General features: G+C 41.6%; 1 protein-coding gene across 1 annotated transcript in view; it reads right to left on the reverse strand.

The window, feature by feature from the left end:
- Nucleotides 1–16,251, reverse strand: part of arhgef39 (Rho guanine nucleotide exchange factor (GEF) 39) — a 72,318-nt gene that overhangs the window by 43,910 nt on the left and 12,157 nt on the right. The window contains exons 4-6 of the mRNA XM_085386437.1: nucleotides 13,740–13,860; nucleotides 10,049–10,167; nucleotides 909–979 (exon numbers count right to left, since the gene is read on the reverse strand). Coding sequence (XP_085242563.1) covers nucleotides 909–979; nucleotides 10,049–10,167; nucleotides 13,740–13,860 — 311 coding nt within the window. The remainder of the gene's footprint in view (nucleotides 1–908; nucleotides 980–10,048; nucleotides 10,168–13,739; nucleotides 13,861–16,251) is intronic.

Here is a 16,251-nt window from a genome sequence, read left to right on the forward strand (position 1 = left end):
CGATAGAATATGGGTAAAACACACATGCGCAGTGCCTTTCTTTTCATACGCACATGGCGGAAAAAGCATGGCGGCGACGCAGAATGAGAAGAGCGAAAGCGGATCGTTGAATGAAACAGATGAACCTGAACTGGTTTGTAAAAATGCTGCAGCTTCACTGGTGTGGAACTGGTTTAGCTTTCGTCCGTCAGATACACAACAAAGCACTATTTTTGGTAGCGCATGCTAGCGGGCCGTCGTTATTACCGTGTTGTTTGGAAAATACGGCACACTTAAAATCATCCTTTGATTTTTCTGAAAGTCGACAGAGCCCCTTATAATCCCGTGTGCCTTATGTATGAACTCTGGTTGTGTTTACTGACCTGGAAACGATTTTATGTGCACGGCGCTCGAAAATCTGTCAAATGTTTCAGTACGACTTTGCTAAGCTACGAAGCCGCACCGCTTGATGGATTGTCGGAGCATTACGGCTATCGTAGGCGGAGCCTCGCGGAGTGATACGTACTGTGCTTCAACATAATATTACTGTATTGTGTGTGTATAACCTCTTTAAGTTTTGTGGATATTGATAAACATAACGAGACAGGGCTTATACATGGTTGTGCTGAGGATGTGTCGGCCAGTTTCCACTGGAAACGCCTTTTGGTTAAACTGTCAGCGAGGAGTTTGCATTTGCACTGTTACATTTTATAGAACTTTAATGTAAAAAACAGCTGCTTGTTTAAATGAAAATACATTGATGTGTTTTTTTTGCACTAATAAAGTTGAGGAGTTGTAAAGTATTTTGTCTCACATCAATTATATCATCAGTTATATCCTTATCACAAATTTTCAAATGTATATGGTGATAAATATTTTGGTCATATCGCCCTGCTCTAATTACTACAGACGGCAGCAAAGACACTTACTTAAAAGCTGTTCATACTCTGGGTGGTCTACACTGATGTTGGCTGTCAGATCCTGCAGGAAATGTTTATACCTGTGAGAAGACAGAAAAGAAATAAGGTCACAATATTACCTGACAATAGAAACGGTCACGTAGTTTCCCCCATTCTCAGAGTTATAGCCACTGTTGAACAGGATACTCTTGGCCCTGTAATTGTGGACTGGTTACATTCAAACAGCAGCAGTGTCAAAAAAGCCTAACGAGCCAAAGAAATGTGCGAACTGTCCCGACTAACTCAGATGGAAAGATCGAGTTTTACTTTGAAGTATTTTTGCCTGAGATGACGACAGACAGATACAGCAGTACCCTGATGAGATGGAGAGCTGCACTGGTTTGATCGTATCCTTCTCATAGTGAACAAATGAAATACTGACTATAAATCCTGACTTTTACTCCAGGTGCAGATTAGAAATGATGTTTGAATTAAAGCCCCCAGAAACAACTAAATGGCATTTTCTGTATGTGTGAATAAAACCTGGAACAATAAGTCGATGCAGTTGCACAGTTTACACTGCAACTTTAATTTTATTAAAGACACACGTGAACAAAAGAAACCTATAGAGAATTAGAGCGCTTAATAAATAAACGTTACTTATTTTGGTTGCAGTAATAAATGTCGGTGCGTGCAAGCTACAGTCACAGATAACATGTTCAGTATTTTTCTATGTTGTCATAAATATAAGCAATGCAATTTTTTAAATAATGTGATATGATTTTGAGGCTATAAAAGCCACCCCTGGTTTCTCCTCGCACACAGGAGCACATACGAGTCGTGCTGCCGGGTTGATGCCCTTCTACAGCCCAGTTTAGCTCTCCTCTTGTTAATGGCCTCTCTCCTGGAGACTGTCCTGGAGACGTTCTTATTCAATTTATATCCTCTTGAGATCCAGCCTATTCATTATGTCCTCTGTAGTGGACAAAAAAAAGGTAAACTGAAAGAAACTTTTTATCCTCAGTTCTCAGGAGGTTAAAGCACCAAATCATAACAACAGTTGCCTCAAGGCACTTTACATTAAAAGGTAAAAACCCTACAATGTGGAGAAAAGAGAGAAATGATTGAATTATTTTGTGTTTTATACAAAACAGTATTTATGCTTTGTTGCAGGTTGTTAAAGCTGCTCACTTTTTAGGCAGTAAATCATCATCGAGACCGGCGGGCTGTTAGACATGCCTGGTCTCATTGTGTGCGCTACAGAACTAATGTATGTGATCACTAACAGGATGACATGACACTTTCTGAATCACCTAAACATTTTAACAGTTTTATAAAGAATGGTATGATGTGGCACGACGCTAATCCGGAATAATTCCAAGATGCTTATTTGTATATATTTATGGTGATATCTAGCTCACTTTAGAGAACATGTGAGTGCAGGTCAGATTTTTGCCGTCAGCTGTATTTTGTTTACCCCCAGATAATACTGAAAGGTGAATACAGTCAACTTTCCACTGTAGGTGCCTGACCATAGGAGACCCCAATGCAATTCCAGTCCACCACTTAAGAGTGTTGTCTTTGTTTCAAAAAGCTAAACTGACACAGGACCACACCAACAAAAATTATAATTATTCAACAACAAATTGTGTGTGTACCAACTTGGCAATAAAGGTGATTCAGATTCTGACTCATAGGTCAAGGATGCCTCTAAAAACAAACGAGTAATAATAAGCCACATGCTTGGGGGTTTTCCCCCGATTGGCTACAGATTAAATTATTCAGAATCAAAGGAAAATCACCAGCAATATAAAGTAGTATAACTATCTCTTAAACATTTTTAATTTGGGTTTTATGTCTATATATAAAAAAAATGAATTTTTTAAAGTTATTTAAACTTGACTTAATGTAAAATAGCAAAAGCAAAATTAAAAAAAAAACGTTCAAATTCAGTTTAAATATGTTCAGACAAATTCATAGAGATTCTATCAAGTTTAAGCCTCTGCCTAAGACAACAGTTGTGAAGAGAAATCCATGCTCCTTTTTACTAGGACGATGTGACCTTGAAGTGCATTGACAGCTGACATTGATTTCCACTGTGCTCGTCTCTGCCTTTGCAGTCTTCCCTTTTGTTTTTTTTTTTTAGTCTGGGCTTGTTATAGAGACAAAGTGGTGCCAGTGAATGAGGCAAGTTGTAATGCTAGCACCCTGCAAATCATTGCTTCTGGTCCATTTGGTGGAATGAGTTTAATAAGGGATGTTACAGAGCACCAACGATGCAGTGTAATAGTGCAAGTACTATTTGAAAAACACAGCACTGTGAGAACTATAGCACCATACCTCATTTCTTAGTATTTTGCTTGAAAAACTGGGTTCAGGAATTTACTGAAACATGAAAACAAACATGGAAATCCAGTGTAGAGGGCTTCAACTCTATGGGAAGGCTTTCCACAAGGTACAGGGATGTGTTCATGGGAATATTCGAACATCCTTCTGGAAGAGCATTTGTGAGGTCAGACACTGGTGTTGGACAAGACGGCCTGGCTCACAGTCTGTGCTCTAATTCACCCCAGAGGTCTTCTAAATGGGTTGAGGTTAGGACTCTGTGCAGCCCACACCTTGCTTTGTACACTGTTATGCAGTCATGTTGGATCAGGAAGGGGCCATCCCCCAAACTCTTCTTGGTATGCTGAAGCGTTAAGAGTTCCTTTCAATGGAAATAAGGGGCCAACTAAACACCATAATCCCCCTTCCCCTAAACGTTACACTTGGCGCAGTGCAGTTAGAAAAGTACTATTTTCCTTACAACCGCCAAACCCAGACTCGTCTATTAGACAATCCAGAGAACAAATCTCCACTTCTCTAGAGTCCAGTAGCGCCATGCTTTACACCGCTGCATCTAATGCTTTCTATTGTGCTGGGTAATCTCAGGCAGCAGATCTCTACACACCGTTTTTGAGGTAATCTGAACGCCACATTAAGTCTGGAGGTTTGTAGCTATCGACTCTGCAGAAAGTTGGGAACCTCTGTGCACCAAGTACCTCAGCATGACCTCATGTCGACGAAGGTAGGAGGGAAAGAGAACTCAGGCCGAACCCCTTCTACCCCAGTGACCCTGTCACCAAGGATTTGTTTAACTGCCTCAGTGACCTAACCCCCTGAAGACGAATTGTCCCCCTCGTCCGCAGACTCTGCCTCCTCCATAGAACACATGCTAGTGGGATTAAGGAGGTCCTCGAACTACTCCTTCCACCACCCGATAATGTTCTCAGTTGAAGTCAGCAGCGCTCCACCTGCACTATACAAAAAAAGCGCTGCTTTGCCCTCCTGAGTTGCCCGAGTTTTTGCCCAAGTTCCACTTTGCCTGTCGGTACCTATCAGCTGCGACCGAAGTCCCACGGGTTAATCAAGCCCGATAGGACTTCTTCTTCAGCCTGGTGGCTCCCTTCAACTCTGGTGTTCACCATCTGGCTCGGGGGTTACCTCCGAACCACATGGTGTCCATATTATGTCCGTTATTGACATAATGTAACTTAACACTTAATTAACTAAAGTAACTTAGTAGGAGCCTGCACGATGTTTCCATATAATTAGAATTATTTCTGCCTGAGATGCTATACCTTGCTTTTTCTGTATCCTGCTTTTCCACCATGTAACTACGTCAGTAATTTCCATCCACCATTTGCTTTTCCTATCTTACAGTGCGCTCCAACGATAGAGTCATTTACTTTCATAGGGGTTTCACATGACCAGCTGCTAGATTCTGGGTGTGTCTCGTATGCACAAAGGAACATAAATGCACAGTGTTGCTCTAACAATGAATACGACACGCTGATATTCCGTAAGAATTTATCCTGGCATCAGTGTGGATGATATGATATGGCACAACTATAGTTCAGGTACTGGGCTTGTCAGAGTGAGGGCTGTATTGCAAGCCACACAGGTGACAGATTATTTGATGTCAGAAATGCATCTTTAAAAATGTTTAAAATTTTATCAATTGAAAAATATTAAATTATTTTGTATGCATGTCACTTACAATAATTGTTCTTTGTCCTCTGATTACTACAACTTGAAAGAATATTTTTAAAAGACTTAAAATGATATATTTTGGTAGCATGGGGTTAGTGTCATCAGTGGTGACTTAGATGTCAGTAGAATAATATCAAAGTAAGAAAAAAATGGATATACACCACTAATTTGGTTTGTTAGAGTAAAAGAAACTGATTTTGTTAGCCTGGTTAGGTTCACATGTGGCCATTTCTCTTTATTAGTACACTGATGGCTCACACTTGTTGCCATTTCATTTTGTCTCCACTGCTCAGATCTTTGTGGAAACATAGTTAATAATAATTCAGAGGACAGTTCGAACAGGTTTCATAATATTCACACTTAAAGTTCTTCACTCTTTGAATAAATCACTGTTAGTTACCTTTTAAAGGAACGATGAGACAAAGTCGATTATAGGTCGCTTATAGTTCTAATTTACACAATGCACATGCTCTAGACTTCTATATTTACCAGCGCTTCTTCTCTTTTAAGCTATTAAAGTGTAGTAATCACCAATAAGTCCGTGTTATGTCCACTCATCCAGAAAGGCGCCTGCTGACACCTCGTCTCTTAATTACAAATTCAAACCCTTAATGCATGCATGCAAAATAATTAGAAATTTAATTTGTCTTCTATATTTACTGATGTGCAAATGCCCAAATGACCCGGTATGTCTGCCAAACAGAGTGAGAAAAAAGTGTGTATTATCATCAGCAAAGCCATTTGCAACTCCTGCTGCAAGAGCAGAAAGCATATCTTCTTTACCACTTCATGTTTTGTACAGCTCCATTCTTCATTAGAATATCAGAAATATGAAAATGGTCAGGATTATGTTGTTGTCTCATTATATTTTCTTTGGTTTGCTGCTAATGAACAGGACAAGATGGCTAAATGAGAGTGTTCGGTTTACATTATTTGAAATGTACCTAATAATGCTCATTAGTGTTTCCTTTGTGTTATACTGTTTGTTTAATTAGATTTTCATTTCCACTTCCTGCTAACAGTGACCATTGCTAATAATGGCTGTAATGTATTTGTTATTACAAGAAAAGACAAGAAGACAGGACTTTTTGTCTATTTGGGGAGGAGCGTCGAAAGTGATTTAATTTGTTGCCTGTTTTTTTTTTAATTTGAAGTGGATTGTGTTTCTATTCTTTTGCTCTTCCTCTAACAACAGATCCTTCAGTGATTCATCACAGATCCATTTCCTTCTTTATTCAGATTCTATAAATTCATTTTGCAGCAAGATGAAACCACTTAACCAGGTTAGTCTTTGACCAAACTTTCATCTGCACTTAATGGCCTTCTCTCCAGCAGATGGAGTTTATTATTCGACAAACTGGAAATACCTAAGGTGGTATCACATAGGTTAAAACTTAAGTCTAGTCATATAAGGTGACTTTTGATTAGTCAGCTGTCTGGCTGCAAGGCTCCACTAGAGCCCCAGGAGAACTTCATTGACACACAACTGACACCATTAAATGTGTGGATGAGGATTTTGCTTTAAAACATAAAGACAAGCCTGACAGGAGCCACTCGCTGAGCTTGGGAGTCACCGCACCGAGTGCTCCGATTACCACGGGGACCACTGTTACCTTCACCCTCCTCATCTTCTCCAGCTCTTCTCTGAGCTCTTGGTATTTCTCCAGCTTCTCGTGTTCCTTCTTCCTGATGTTGCTGTCATTGGGAACCGCTACATCGATCACTACGGCCGTCTTCTTCTGCTTCTCTACCACCACTATGTCCGGTTGGTTAGCCACCACCATTTTGTCCGTCTGTATCTGGAAGTCCCACAGGATCTTAGCTCGGTCATTCTCCACCACCCTTGGGGGCATCTCCCACTTTGACCTCAGGACTTCCAGGCCATGCACAGCACAGATGTTCCTGTACACTATGCCGGCCACTTGGTTATGTTGTTCCATGTATGCCCTGCCTGCTAGCGTCTTGCACCCTGCTGTTGTAAACAAGATGCAAGATGGTGCCTGTGTGTTTGGCACGCCGTCAACCGCTCTTTTTTATCTGTCTGATTTTATTGTTTTTAGGTAACGTTGTGCAACATGTCAGTTCAATACTGTCGTATGATCGCCAGACCTTATTGAAAATCGGCTCATCCACCAAAGTTTCAGTTTGGTTTGGTAAAGCCAGGGTTTTCTGCCTCCCTACCTGGAAGCAGTACCATTGCGCTGGCATCCCCTACCACTGCCACCAGATATGAAGAAGCGACGCAGGAGACGGGGTACTCGTGGAGGTCGCCTTGTTAAGCTGAGAATCCAGATTTCTTACCTTCCTCACAATCTTCGCTCCGTTCATCAATCTTTTCCACGACTCTTGGTACCATCGCGTGCTCTGGATCCTGTGGATTCCTGGTTGGTTCCCGTTGTCGGCTCTATCGGGAGAAGCCCTGTGAAATCCTTCCCTCTTTGGCATCTGCGTTGGAGGCGAATGGACCGATCAGACCTTAGACCGGTGGATCTGGTTGTCACTGCCGCGGAGGTCTCCGAACCAGCTCCCCTCAGGTTGGCTTTAATAAATGCCAGATCGGTGGCGAATAAGACCTTCATCCTGAAGGATTTCTGTTCTTCCCATGCTTTGTATCTCCTCTGTTTGACTGAAACCTGGAGTTCACCCGGTGAGTTAAGCGCCTTTTCTGAACTGCTGCCCGCTGGCTGTGCTCATTTTAGCGCTCTGAGAGCTTCTGGTCGTGGCGGGGGGTTAGCTGTTTTTAAAGCACACTTTGAGTTTAAGCAACTATCCTCATGGACACGCCACAGCAGCTTTGAATTGTGTTTGTGTGAACTGGGCCACTCGCCTTCGTTGCTGTGTGCAATAGTTTATCGGCCTCCTAAATAAGACAAGGAGTTTGTATCTGAGTTTCTCGCTGACTGTGCATCCCGGTATGACCAGGTCCTGCTGCTCAGTGATTTTAATATACACGTCTGTTGCCCAGGAAAGCCACTGGCTAAGGACTTCATGGACCTGGTGAACTCTTTTCATCTTGTTCAGTCTGTTAAAGGTGCCACTCAAGAACATGGTCACACATTGGACTTGGTGTTATCATATGGGTTATCTGTCTGTAACTTACATGTGGAGGATGCTGTATTCTGTGACCATATGCCCATTGTATTTGACGTTGTTGCTCTTAGTCCTGTTGTTAAACGGCTGCACCTATGCGATGCTATCGAGCCTTCGGCTCAGATACTCCCGAGCGTTTTTCTATACTATTTGAACAACTTGTGTCCAGTCCCTCTGAGTCGTCCTCCGTAGATGGATTACTCTCTCATCTGGACTCTGTTTGTAAATCTGCCCTTGATGTTGTTGCACCTCTAAGACTCAGGCAGTGTAAACCCAAGGCCAGTCCTTGGCTAACCGATTTTACTTGAGCCATTAGAAGAGACTGTAGGAGATGTGAAAGGCGATGGAAAAAGGACTGACTGTACGTCTCTCTGGAAACTCTTAAGACGAGCTGGAAAGCTTATCAGAGGGCAGCAAAGACTGCCAAAATCTCCTATTTTTCTCAACTTATTGCTGTTAATTCACATAACCCTCGTGTTCTGTATAATACCATAAATTTTGTACTGAATGCAGAGGATCATGTTCTTTTGCAATCTTCTGAGGTTATGTGTAATAAGTTTCTTAATTTCTTTGTGGTTGCCAGTCTGAGACCCTCCACTTTATCTTCTGTTGGCCCGGCTGTGCATGTTCCCTGTTTAAATTTGCTTATTGCTTTCCAACCAATTGTTCTACCTGAACTCGAGAAGCTTGTGTTAACTGCTAACCCATGTGGTTCTCCGAATGATGTCGCTCGTCCCAGTTTTCTAAAAAAGGTGTTTCCTACTGTTAGACCACATATTCTGAACCTAATTAATACCAGCCTCTTGTCAGGTCAAGTACCAAGCGAGTTTAAGCATGCAGTTATTCATCCTTACTTAAGAAGCCAGGCTCAGATATTTCAGTTCAGTCAAACTGTAGACCCATCTCTAAACTTCCTTTTCTGAGTAAGATCTTGGAAAAGGTTGTTCACACTCAGCTGATGGATTATCTAAACAACTCTCAAATGTTTGAAGTTTTTCAGTCTGGCTTTAGGCCGTTTCATAGCACAGAGACAGCTCTCAAAGGTTATGAACGATATTCTGGTAACGACGGACTGTGGTAAACATGTAGTGCTTATACTACTAGATATGACTGCTGCATTCGACACAGTGGATCACGACCTGCTGATCTCTCGATTACAGCTTTGTGTGGGCATTTCTGGCTTGGCACTCCTGTGGATAAAATCATATCTGTCAAACAGGAGCTTCTGTGTTAAGTTGGGCTCGTCATCGTCCTCTGTGGCCCCTCTGCCGTGGGGTGTCCCACAGGGATCTATTCTTGGGCCATTACTGTTTTCATCTCCTGCCACCGGGTGCGATCTTTCATAAACACAAAGTCTCATTTCATCTATATGCTGATGATTGCCAGCTTTATTTTCCTTTCAGTCGTTCTGATAGCTCCCCAATTAGACTCCTGCTTGATTGCCTTAGTGATGTTAAGTCATGGATGGCTCAAAACTTTTTAAATTTTAATGAACGTAAAACGGAAGCAATTCTGTTTGGGTCGAATCGTTCCTCTCTGATATCCCTGATGTTGACCTTGCTGCTCTGACCCTTCACCTGAAGAGCTCGATTACCAATCTTGGGTTAAAAATCGACTCTGCACTTACTCTTGATGTGGTGGTGAAATCATCATTCTATCATCTCAGGCGTCTGTCGAAGGTTAAACCTTTTCTTTCAAGGCGTGACTTGGAGACTGGTATCCACGCTTTTATCACCTCACGCTTGGATTATTGCAACTCCCTTTTAATAGGGGTTGGACTGGGCACTCTGACACGCCTGCAACTAGTCCAGAATGCTGCGGCACGGTTTTTATCTGGTAGAAGGAAATTTGAGCACATTACTCTGGTTCTGGCCTCCCTGCACTGGCTTCCAATTGAATTTAGGATTCATTTTAAAGTTCTTTTATTGGTTTTTAAATCCTTAAATGGTCTGGCACCTGCATATTTGTCTGATTTGCTGAAGCCCTATGTCCCCACACTTTTAAAACCTTATTAAGATCATATATAATATAATAATATATAATCTCACTGATCAATCCGCTGCAGGGGGAGTTGGAGCAAGTCCTCCAGCTTCTGGTTGTTGAATTCTGGGCGGGATTCCTGCAGTTTTTTGAACCGTCTGAAGGCCTTGTTTTTCTTAAGCTGCATCTGAAAATGGACACAAGACACTGGGAGATTATTCAGAAACATTTACAAGACGTAGCTTCTGAATTTATAAAAAGTGTACTGGGACCAGATTTCATGATTGTGATGTGCAGAGCAGTAGTAACTACAGAGGAATAACATTGATGAGCAATAAAATGAAGATATAGGAAAGGGTTGCTGAAGGTATGTTAAGAAGAGAAATGACTAGGGATGGGTATCGTTTAGGTTTTATCCGATACCGGTGCCAAACCGGTACTTTTGAAACGGTGCCGGTGCTCAAACCGGTGCTTAAAGAATGGAGAACACAAAATTGGTCCAAAAACCTCTCATGTTCAGCTGTTTTTTGTAAAAAGATAACAATGTTAGCCTTTTCTGCAGCTATGGGGCATATATGGTATCACTCTTGGCTGGAAGCAGTGCTTAAACAATGGAAAAAACACAAACTTTGTCCAAAAACCTCTCATGTTTAGCTGTTTTCCACTTTTTCTTTGGTCATTTTAGCCTTTTTGGCCAGGGTGAAGGGAGTATCTGCCATCAAACAAGAAGACAGCCGCATGTAGCTATGATGATGTTTGCTAGTTCACCTTACATGCATTAATGTAATAACGTGGTTAGCCTACTCAGCGTAAATTACACACGAACAACATTAAGCTACACACGCAGAGAAGAACGGCTGCTGCTGCATCATCATCCTCATCATTTCTGCTACACTGGCAGGGCTAGGGGCCAGGACTCTCCTCTTCGGGTTCTTGGGGGATGTTGCTAACTCCGGGTCCGATAACAGGCACCACACCCGCAGTAGATGTGCTCGGTGTGAGGTCTCACAGCAAGCTATCAAACACAGCACATTTCTCGGCTTTTAAAAAAACGCTATGCGTCGCCAGGCGTTTCATCAGATTCGAGGTGTTACCTCCTTTGACAGTATCACAGTATCACCTTAAAGCACTTGTTGCAGGCTGCTGAGTTTGCATCTTTTGCTGTGAAGTACAGCCAGACTTTTGACCACTTCGCCTTGGGCATTTTTAATCTGTAGCTCTGCTCTAAAAGAACGTATGTACCTGGGCCCGCCTACTATCCTTGGAAAGGTAAAATGATTGGCTAGAATCCAAAGTGTATGACATCTCAGGGGAAAAAAAAAAAGAACCACCGAAATAAAGCACCGAAATGTGCGCTGCTTTTCGGTCTGGTTACTACCGTTTATATACCAGTACCCATCCCTAGAAATGACAATCAGCGAGTAATAGTATGCTTTCATGCTGAGAAAGAGTACTACACATGTGAGGTTTGCTTTCAGAGCATTGATGTGCAGTATAGAAAAGGTCAGAAGGCGTTCACAGAGTCTGAGTGCCAGAGAAGTATGAGGGTGGTGGAGGACGTGTATGAAGTCACCAGGAGAGTATCAAGGTGTCCAGTAGGAGTGAGAAGGTCGAGGCAGGAGTGGTTAGAGGTTAGAGGTCAGCTCTGAGCCCATTCTTACTTGCAGTGGTCATGTGATTAAACACATTTTACGGAAAGCTAGGTTCATTTTCACTAGCCACACCCAGGCCTGATTACTGCCAGACCTCTTAAATCAAGAACTCACTCAGATGGAACCTGTCTGACAATGCAAAGTGGGCTAAAACATATCAAAAAGCAATCACGCCACAATCTAAAGACACTCAGGAACAGATGAAAAACAAAATCATTAATACAATCCTAATCAAAAGTTTAAGACCAGTTGATGAAAAATGACATGGTTGGAGCTTAACAAGGTTCCAAGTTGAGCTTCAACATGCAACAAGAAGAAATGGGAGTGAGACAAAACATTTTTTTGAGCAATTTATTGAAAATAACACTTAAACTGAAACAGGCTGTTTTACAGCTGATCAAAAGTTTAGGACCACTTGCCTTTGAAAGGCCAAATCTGTGCAAAAATGTGGATTCATTGTCATTTTCTGTCATTTCACTGTCATGATGCTCTGTTGGCAAAGGAAAACAAACCTTCCCTTGTTGAACGTGGTCGGGTTGTTGAACTGCATAAGCAGGATCTCTCACAGCACGCCATCGCTGTAAGACGGTCATTTGATATTTCCTAAATGATCCGGAGGCCCAAAAAAATGTCACCAGCACTGAGCCGGAGGATCCAACTGGCTGTCCGTCGAGACACTGGACGATGCTTGACCCAAATTAAGGCCGTTACTGGTGCCGACTGCAGCCCCATAACCATCAGACACCATCTGAGGCTGAAAGGCTTCAAGAACAAAAAAAACGTCTCGTCTCCTTGAACGCCACAGAACTGACCGTTTGGACTTTGCTACAGAGCACCAAACATGGGACACTGAAAGGTGGAAGAAAGTTTCATTCTCTGAGGAGAACAAAAGTAACCTCGATGGTCCTGATGGTTTCCAACGTTGCTGGCATGACAAGCAGATCCCACCTGAGGTGTTTTCCACCCCACAGTGGAAGGGGCGCCATAATGGTCTAGGGTACTTTTTCCTTCAGTGGAACAGTTGTCTTCTCTTTATGGTAGACTTGGATATTTATCCAAGAATGTTGTTCACGATTGGCTGGTGTGAAGGGTTTTCTCATCACCATGATTCTGAGATCATCCACTACTGTTGCCTGTGGACGTCCAGGTCGTTTTGCATTGCTGAGGTCACCAATGCCTTCTTTTTCCTCAGGATGGACTAAAGATTTTGCCACTCCTAAGACTGCAGCAATTTCTCTGATGTTTTGTTCCTGTTTTTGCAGCTTACGGATGGCTTGTTTCACCTGCATGGAGAGCTCCTTTGACTGCATATTGTCTGTTCACAGCAAAATCTTCCAAATGCAATCATCACACCTCAAATCAACTCCAGGCCCTTTAGCTACTTAATTATCAATATCAAAGGAATTGCCCACATCTGCCCATGAAATAACCTTTGACTCAATTGTCCAATTACTTTTGTAACTAGATGTCACATGTCAAGAAGCTGAAACTCTTAAACCCTTCGTCCAATTGAATCTTCAGCCAACCCTCACATGAAAGCTGAGAGTCTGCACATTATGTCCATTGTATAACTATAATTGGAATATTTTTCAGTAAACAGGTAAAAACAACAACAAAAACTTATGTCAGTGTCCAAATATATATGGATCTAACTGTGTGTATGGTTAGAAGGCTATCACTGACAAAAAGACTAAAGGCCGAGTTGAAGGATTAAAAATGAAGATAGTTGATTATGGAGCAGACCAGAGAGAAAACTCATGGATGTAATGAAGGAGCATATGCAAAGGTTTGGTATGATGCAAATGTTCGGTTAAGATGGAGACAGATTATCCACTTTGGCTACTGCTAAAGAGAGCGGCCAAATGAAGACGCAGCAGCATGTTTCTTTACATCTATCAACATGTAGAAAATTGTTAGATTCTGCAAAAACTTGCATTCTTGAAGTTCACAGTAAAACTACATAATAAATTTGATCTGATAAAATTGCTGTGCTTTGCTATTCAATGTAACAAGAAATCAGTAAATAGATGAAAACAGAAAAACTGAGATCAGTGACAAAAAAAGATCGACTAACAGTCTGAACCAAGTTCAAATATAATGTTCTTACCTGAAGCACTTTCTGGGCTTTATAAATGTTATCCACATATGTGTAGTAATGGTGCATATGGGTGGAGAACTGGTCAAGGCCTTTGCCAAGGTATCCATTCTCCAAATGGATAAGTAGAGTCCTGAGAGGAGAAACACACACACACACACACACACACAAGTTTAAACATGATCTATTGCACGTTGTTTTTCCATGTGTTGCATGCTTTTGTTGCCAATGTTTGAAAAGCCAGGTTATTAAAAAAAAAACTTTCCCTAGTTCTCTTTGTCCCTTTTTGCTTTGAAATTAATTAAATCAATTAATCAGCTAACATGATCCATAACATTTATGTATAATAACAAATGGTATCAATTTTAGCAAACATTAAATCCTGCATTAGTACAAAGCAAAATGTGTATTAATATTTGCTTTTCTGTCTTTTTCTTTGGTTTTGTAAACCAGTCTGTTAAATCAAAGACCCCATACATATATTTAGAACATGCTACGGTAGTCACTTTCACTGGATCATTGTCGCTTATTTTACGGGCAGTGCAAGTAAGCCGTGTGTGTGGCATGTTACTCCTGAGTCACAACATCCTTAACAAATCCACAGGACATGGTATCAAGAACTATTTTAATATACGTGGCACATTTTTTTGTGCATCACAGGCCTTTGAGACGTTCGTGTTAAAGTTTACTCTCCTAGCAAACATTTAGCCTCAAGTTGAGTTATTGTGCATTATTGTCTGAGACGGCACTGCTTCTTTGCATCAGTGCCACGCTCCCTGAGAAGGAGCTCATGTGAGGTTAGATCGCATCTGAAGCATCATTTTCAACAAAGGCATACACATTTAGAGAAAGCGAGGAGGCTGAGCAGAGTTCAGAGGATTGCTTCCCTGTTAATGAGAGATTTAGCAGTCAAGGTTCAGTAGTGTTTCTTCCCCCATGGGTGACGTATTTACTGGGACCCAGACGACAGATGTACCTTCAGAGCACCCAGGGCTACTTTGTAGTAAGAACACGCCTGCCGAACTTAAGCAATTGGTTGGGGGTGTTGACACTTGTGAAGGAGCTTGTTATTTGAACTTGGAGGAAGTACCACATATTCACGCACACACATTCTCTAATGATGTTCCCAGAGACTGCTGCTCATACAAGCTGTGAGAAGGAGCACTTTACTGTTGAAGTTGATTTAAATAGATTTTAATGAAGTTGCCGACAAAGGTAGGCTCTGTTCATAATCGGGAGGTGCAGGAGAAGCCGAGAGGGTTCTAACGAGAGCAAAGGGCAGGAAAAAATGTATTTCCATTTCTTTCCCTTTCTGACAGAGACTATTATGATAAATATGAAATTATGGATTACATTTTTTTTTTAAATTTCCACAGCAATTAAATTGTCCGACCATCAGCACCAAGGTGGAGATGACATTAGCATTCCATGCGTGTCATCCGCATTAATTCCAAGCAGTTGCGGCATCGTGGATGATACGACTGAACCCAAACAATTCAGGCCACGTCACCATTACTTGGAGAAGGCTCAACAGATGAACGGCAACTCTCAAAACACAGGATGAAACATGAGAAACTATAAATGGAATAAACAGTTCGCTAACACTAAAGCATTAAACCAGCATTTTGTTGCTCTCAAAAAACAACACAATGTGATGTCAGCCGTTTTTACCCACACAGTGTCTGAGCTCCATCCTACACTCCAGTTCTTTAATGACAACCTCACCTCTGCTTTGTGCTTGGTCCACACAGCATTCTGGACCAGTGCTGCACACTAACTTCCTTCCCCAACCGCCCCATCACTAGGGCTGCCACAAACGATTATTTTGATAGTCGACTAGTCACCGATTATTTTGGCGATTAGTCGACTAATCAGATCATCATCCATTGGACGTAAAACGTACAGCTTATTGCACCAGCAGCATCTGCTCTTATATAACTATCATTAGCTTACAGCTTTAAGTGTTTAAGGTCTGTGCTAACTAAAAATAAAGACAAGATGATAGTTTGTTTCGGTGAAGTTTAATAAACTCCTTGCTATCTAACCTATAACAGCATCTCACACTTCTGATAATCAGCTGTCTGGTTGACGTTTATTCAGCTGTGTAAAAACTATAACTTTAATCTCAGCCAAACTGATTTACTCAGGAACAAATAAAATACTAAAAAAAAAAAAAAGGCAAAACAATAACATTTTTAAGTTATCTAAGTGACTTATATATCACGTTTAACCTGAGGAGCGAAAGACGGCGGTGGGTTTGAAAACGATTTGCCGGGAGTCCGGTGTTCTCACGGCTCTAGTGACCTTGCCCCCGGCTAGCTATCGAGCTAGTGGGTAACAGACGTCTCCGAAAACGTCGGAGCGCTTTTGAAAATATGTGGTGTCTTGATAAACTGAGCAGATATTTGAGGTTTACACAGCTACATTCTCGCCTGAAAATATGTTAAACGTTTATTTTGTGACCCAGAAAGAATAATAAGAGTAACATTAAAACTAAGTAGCTGCCGCCATTGTTGGAAACTGT

This window comes from Rhamphochromis longiceps, linkage group LG17 (genome assembly GCF_057381845.1).
Source record: "Rhamphochromis longiceps isolate RC_006_pf linkage group LG17, R_longiceps_female_GT1.1, whole genome shotgun sequence".
NCBI classification, from domain to species: Eukaryota; Metazoa; Chordata; class Actinopteri; order Cichliformes; family Cichlidae; genus Rhamphochromis; species Rhamphochromis longiceps.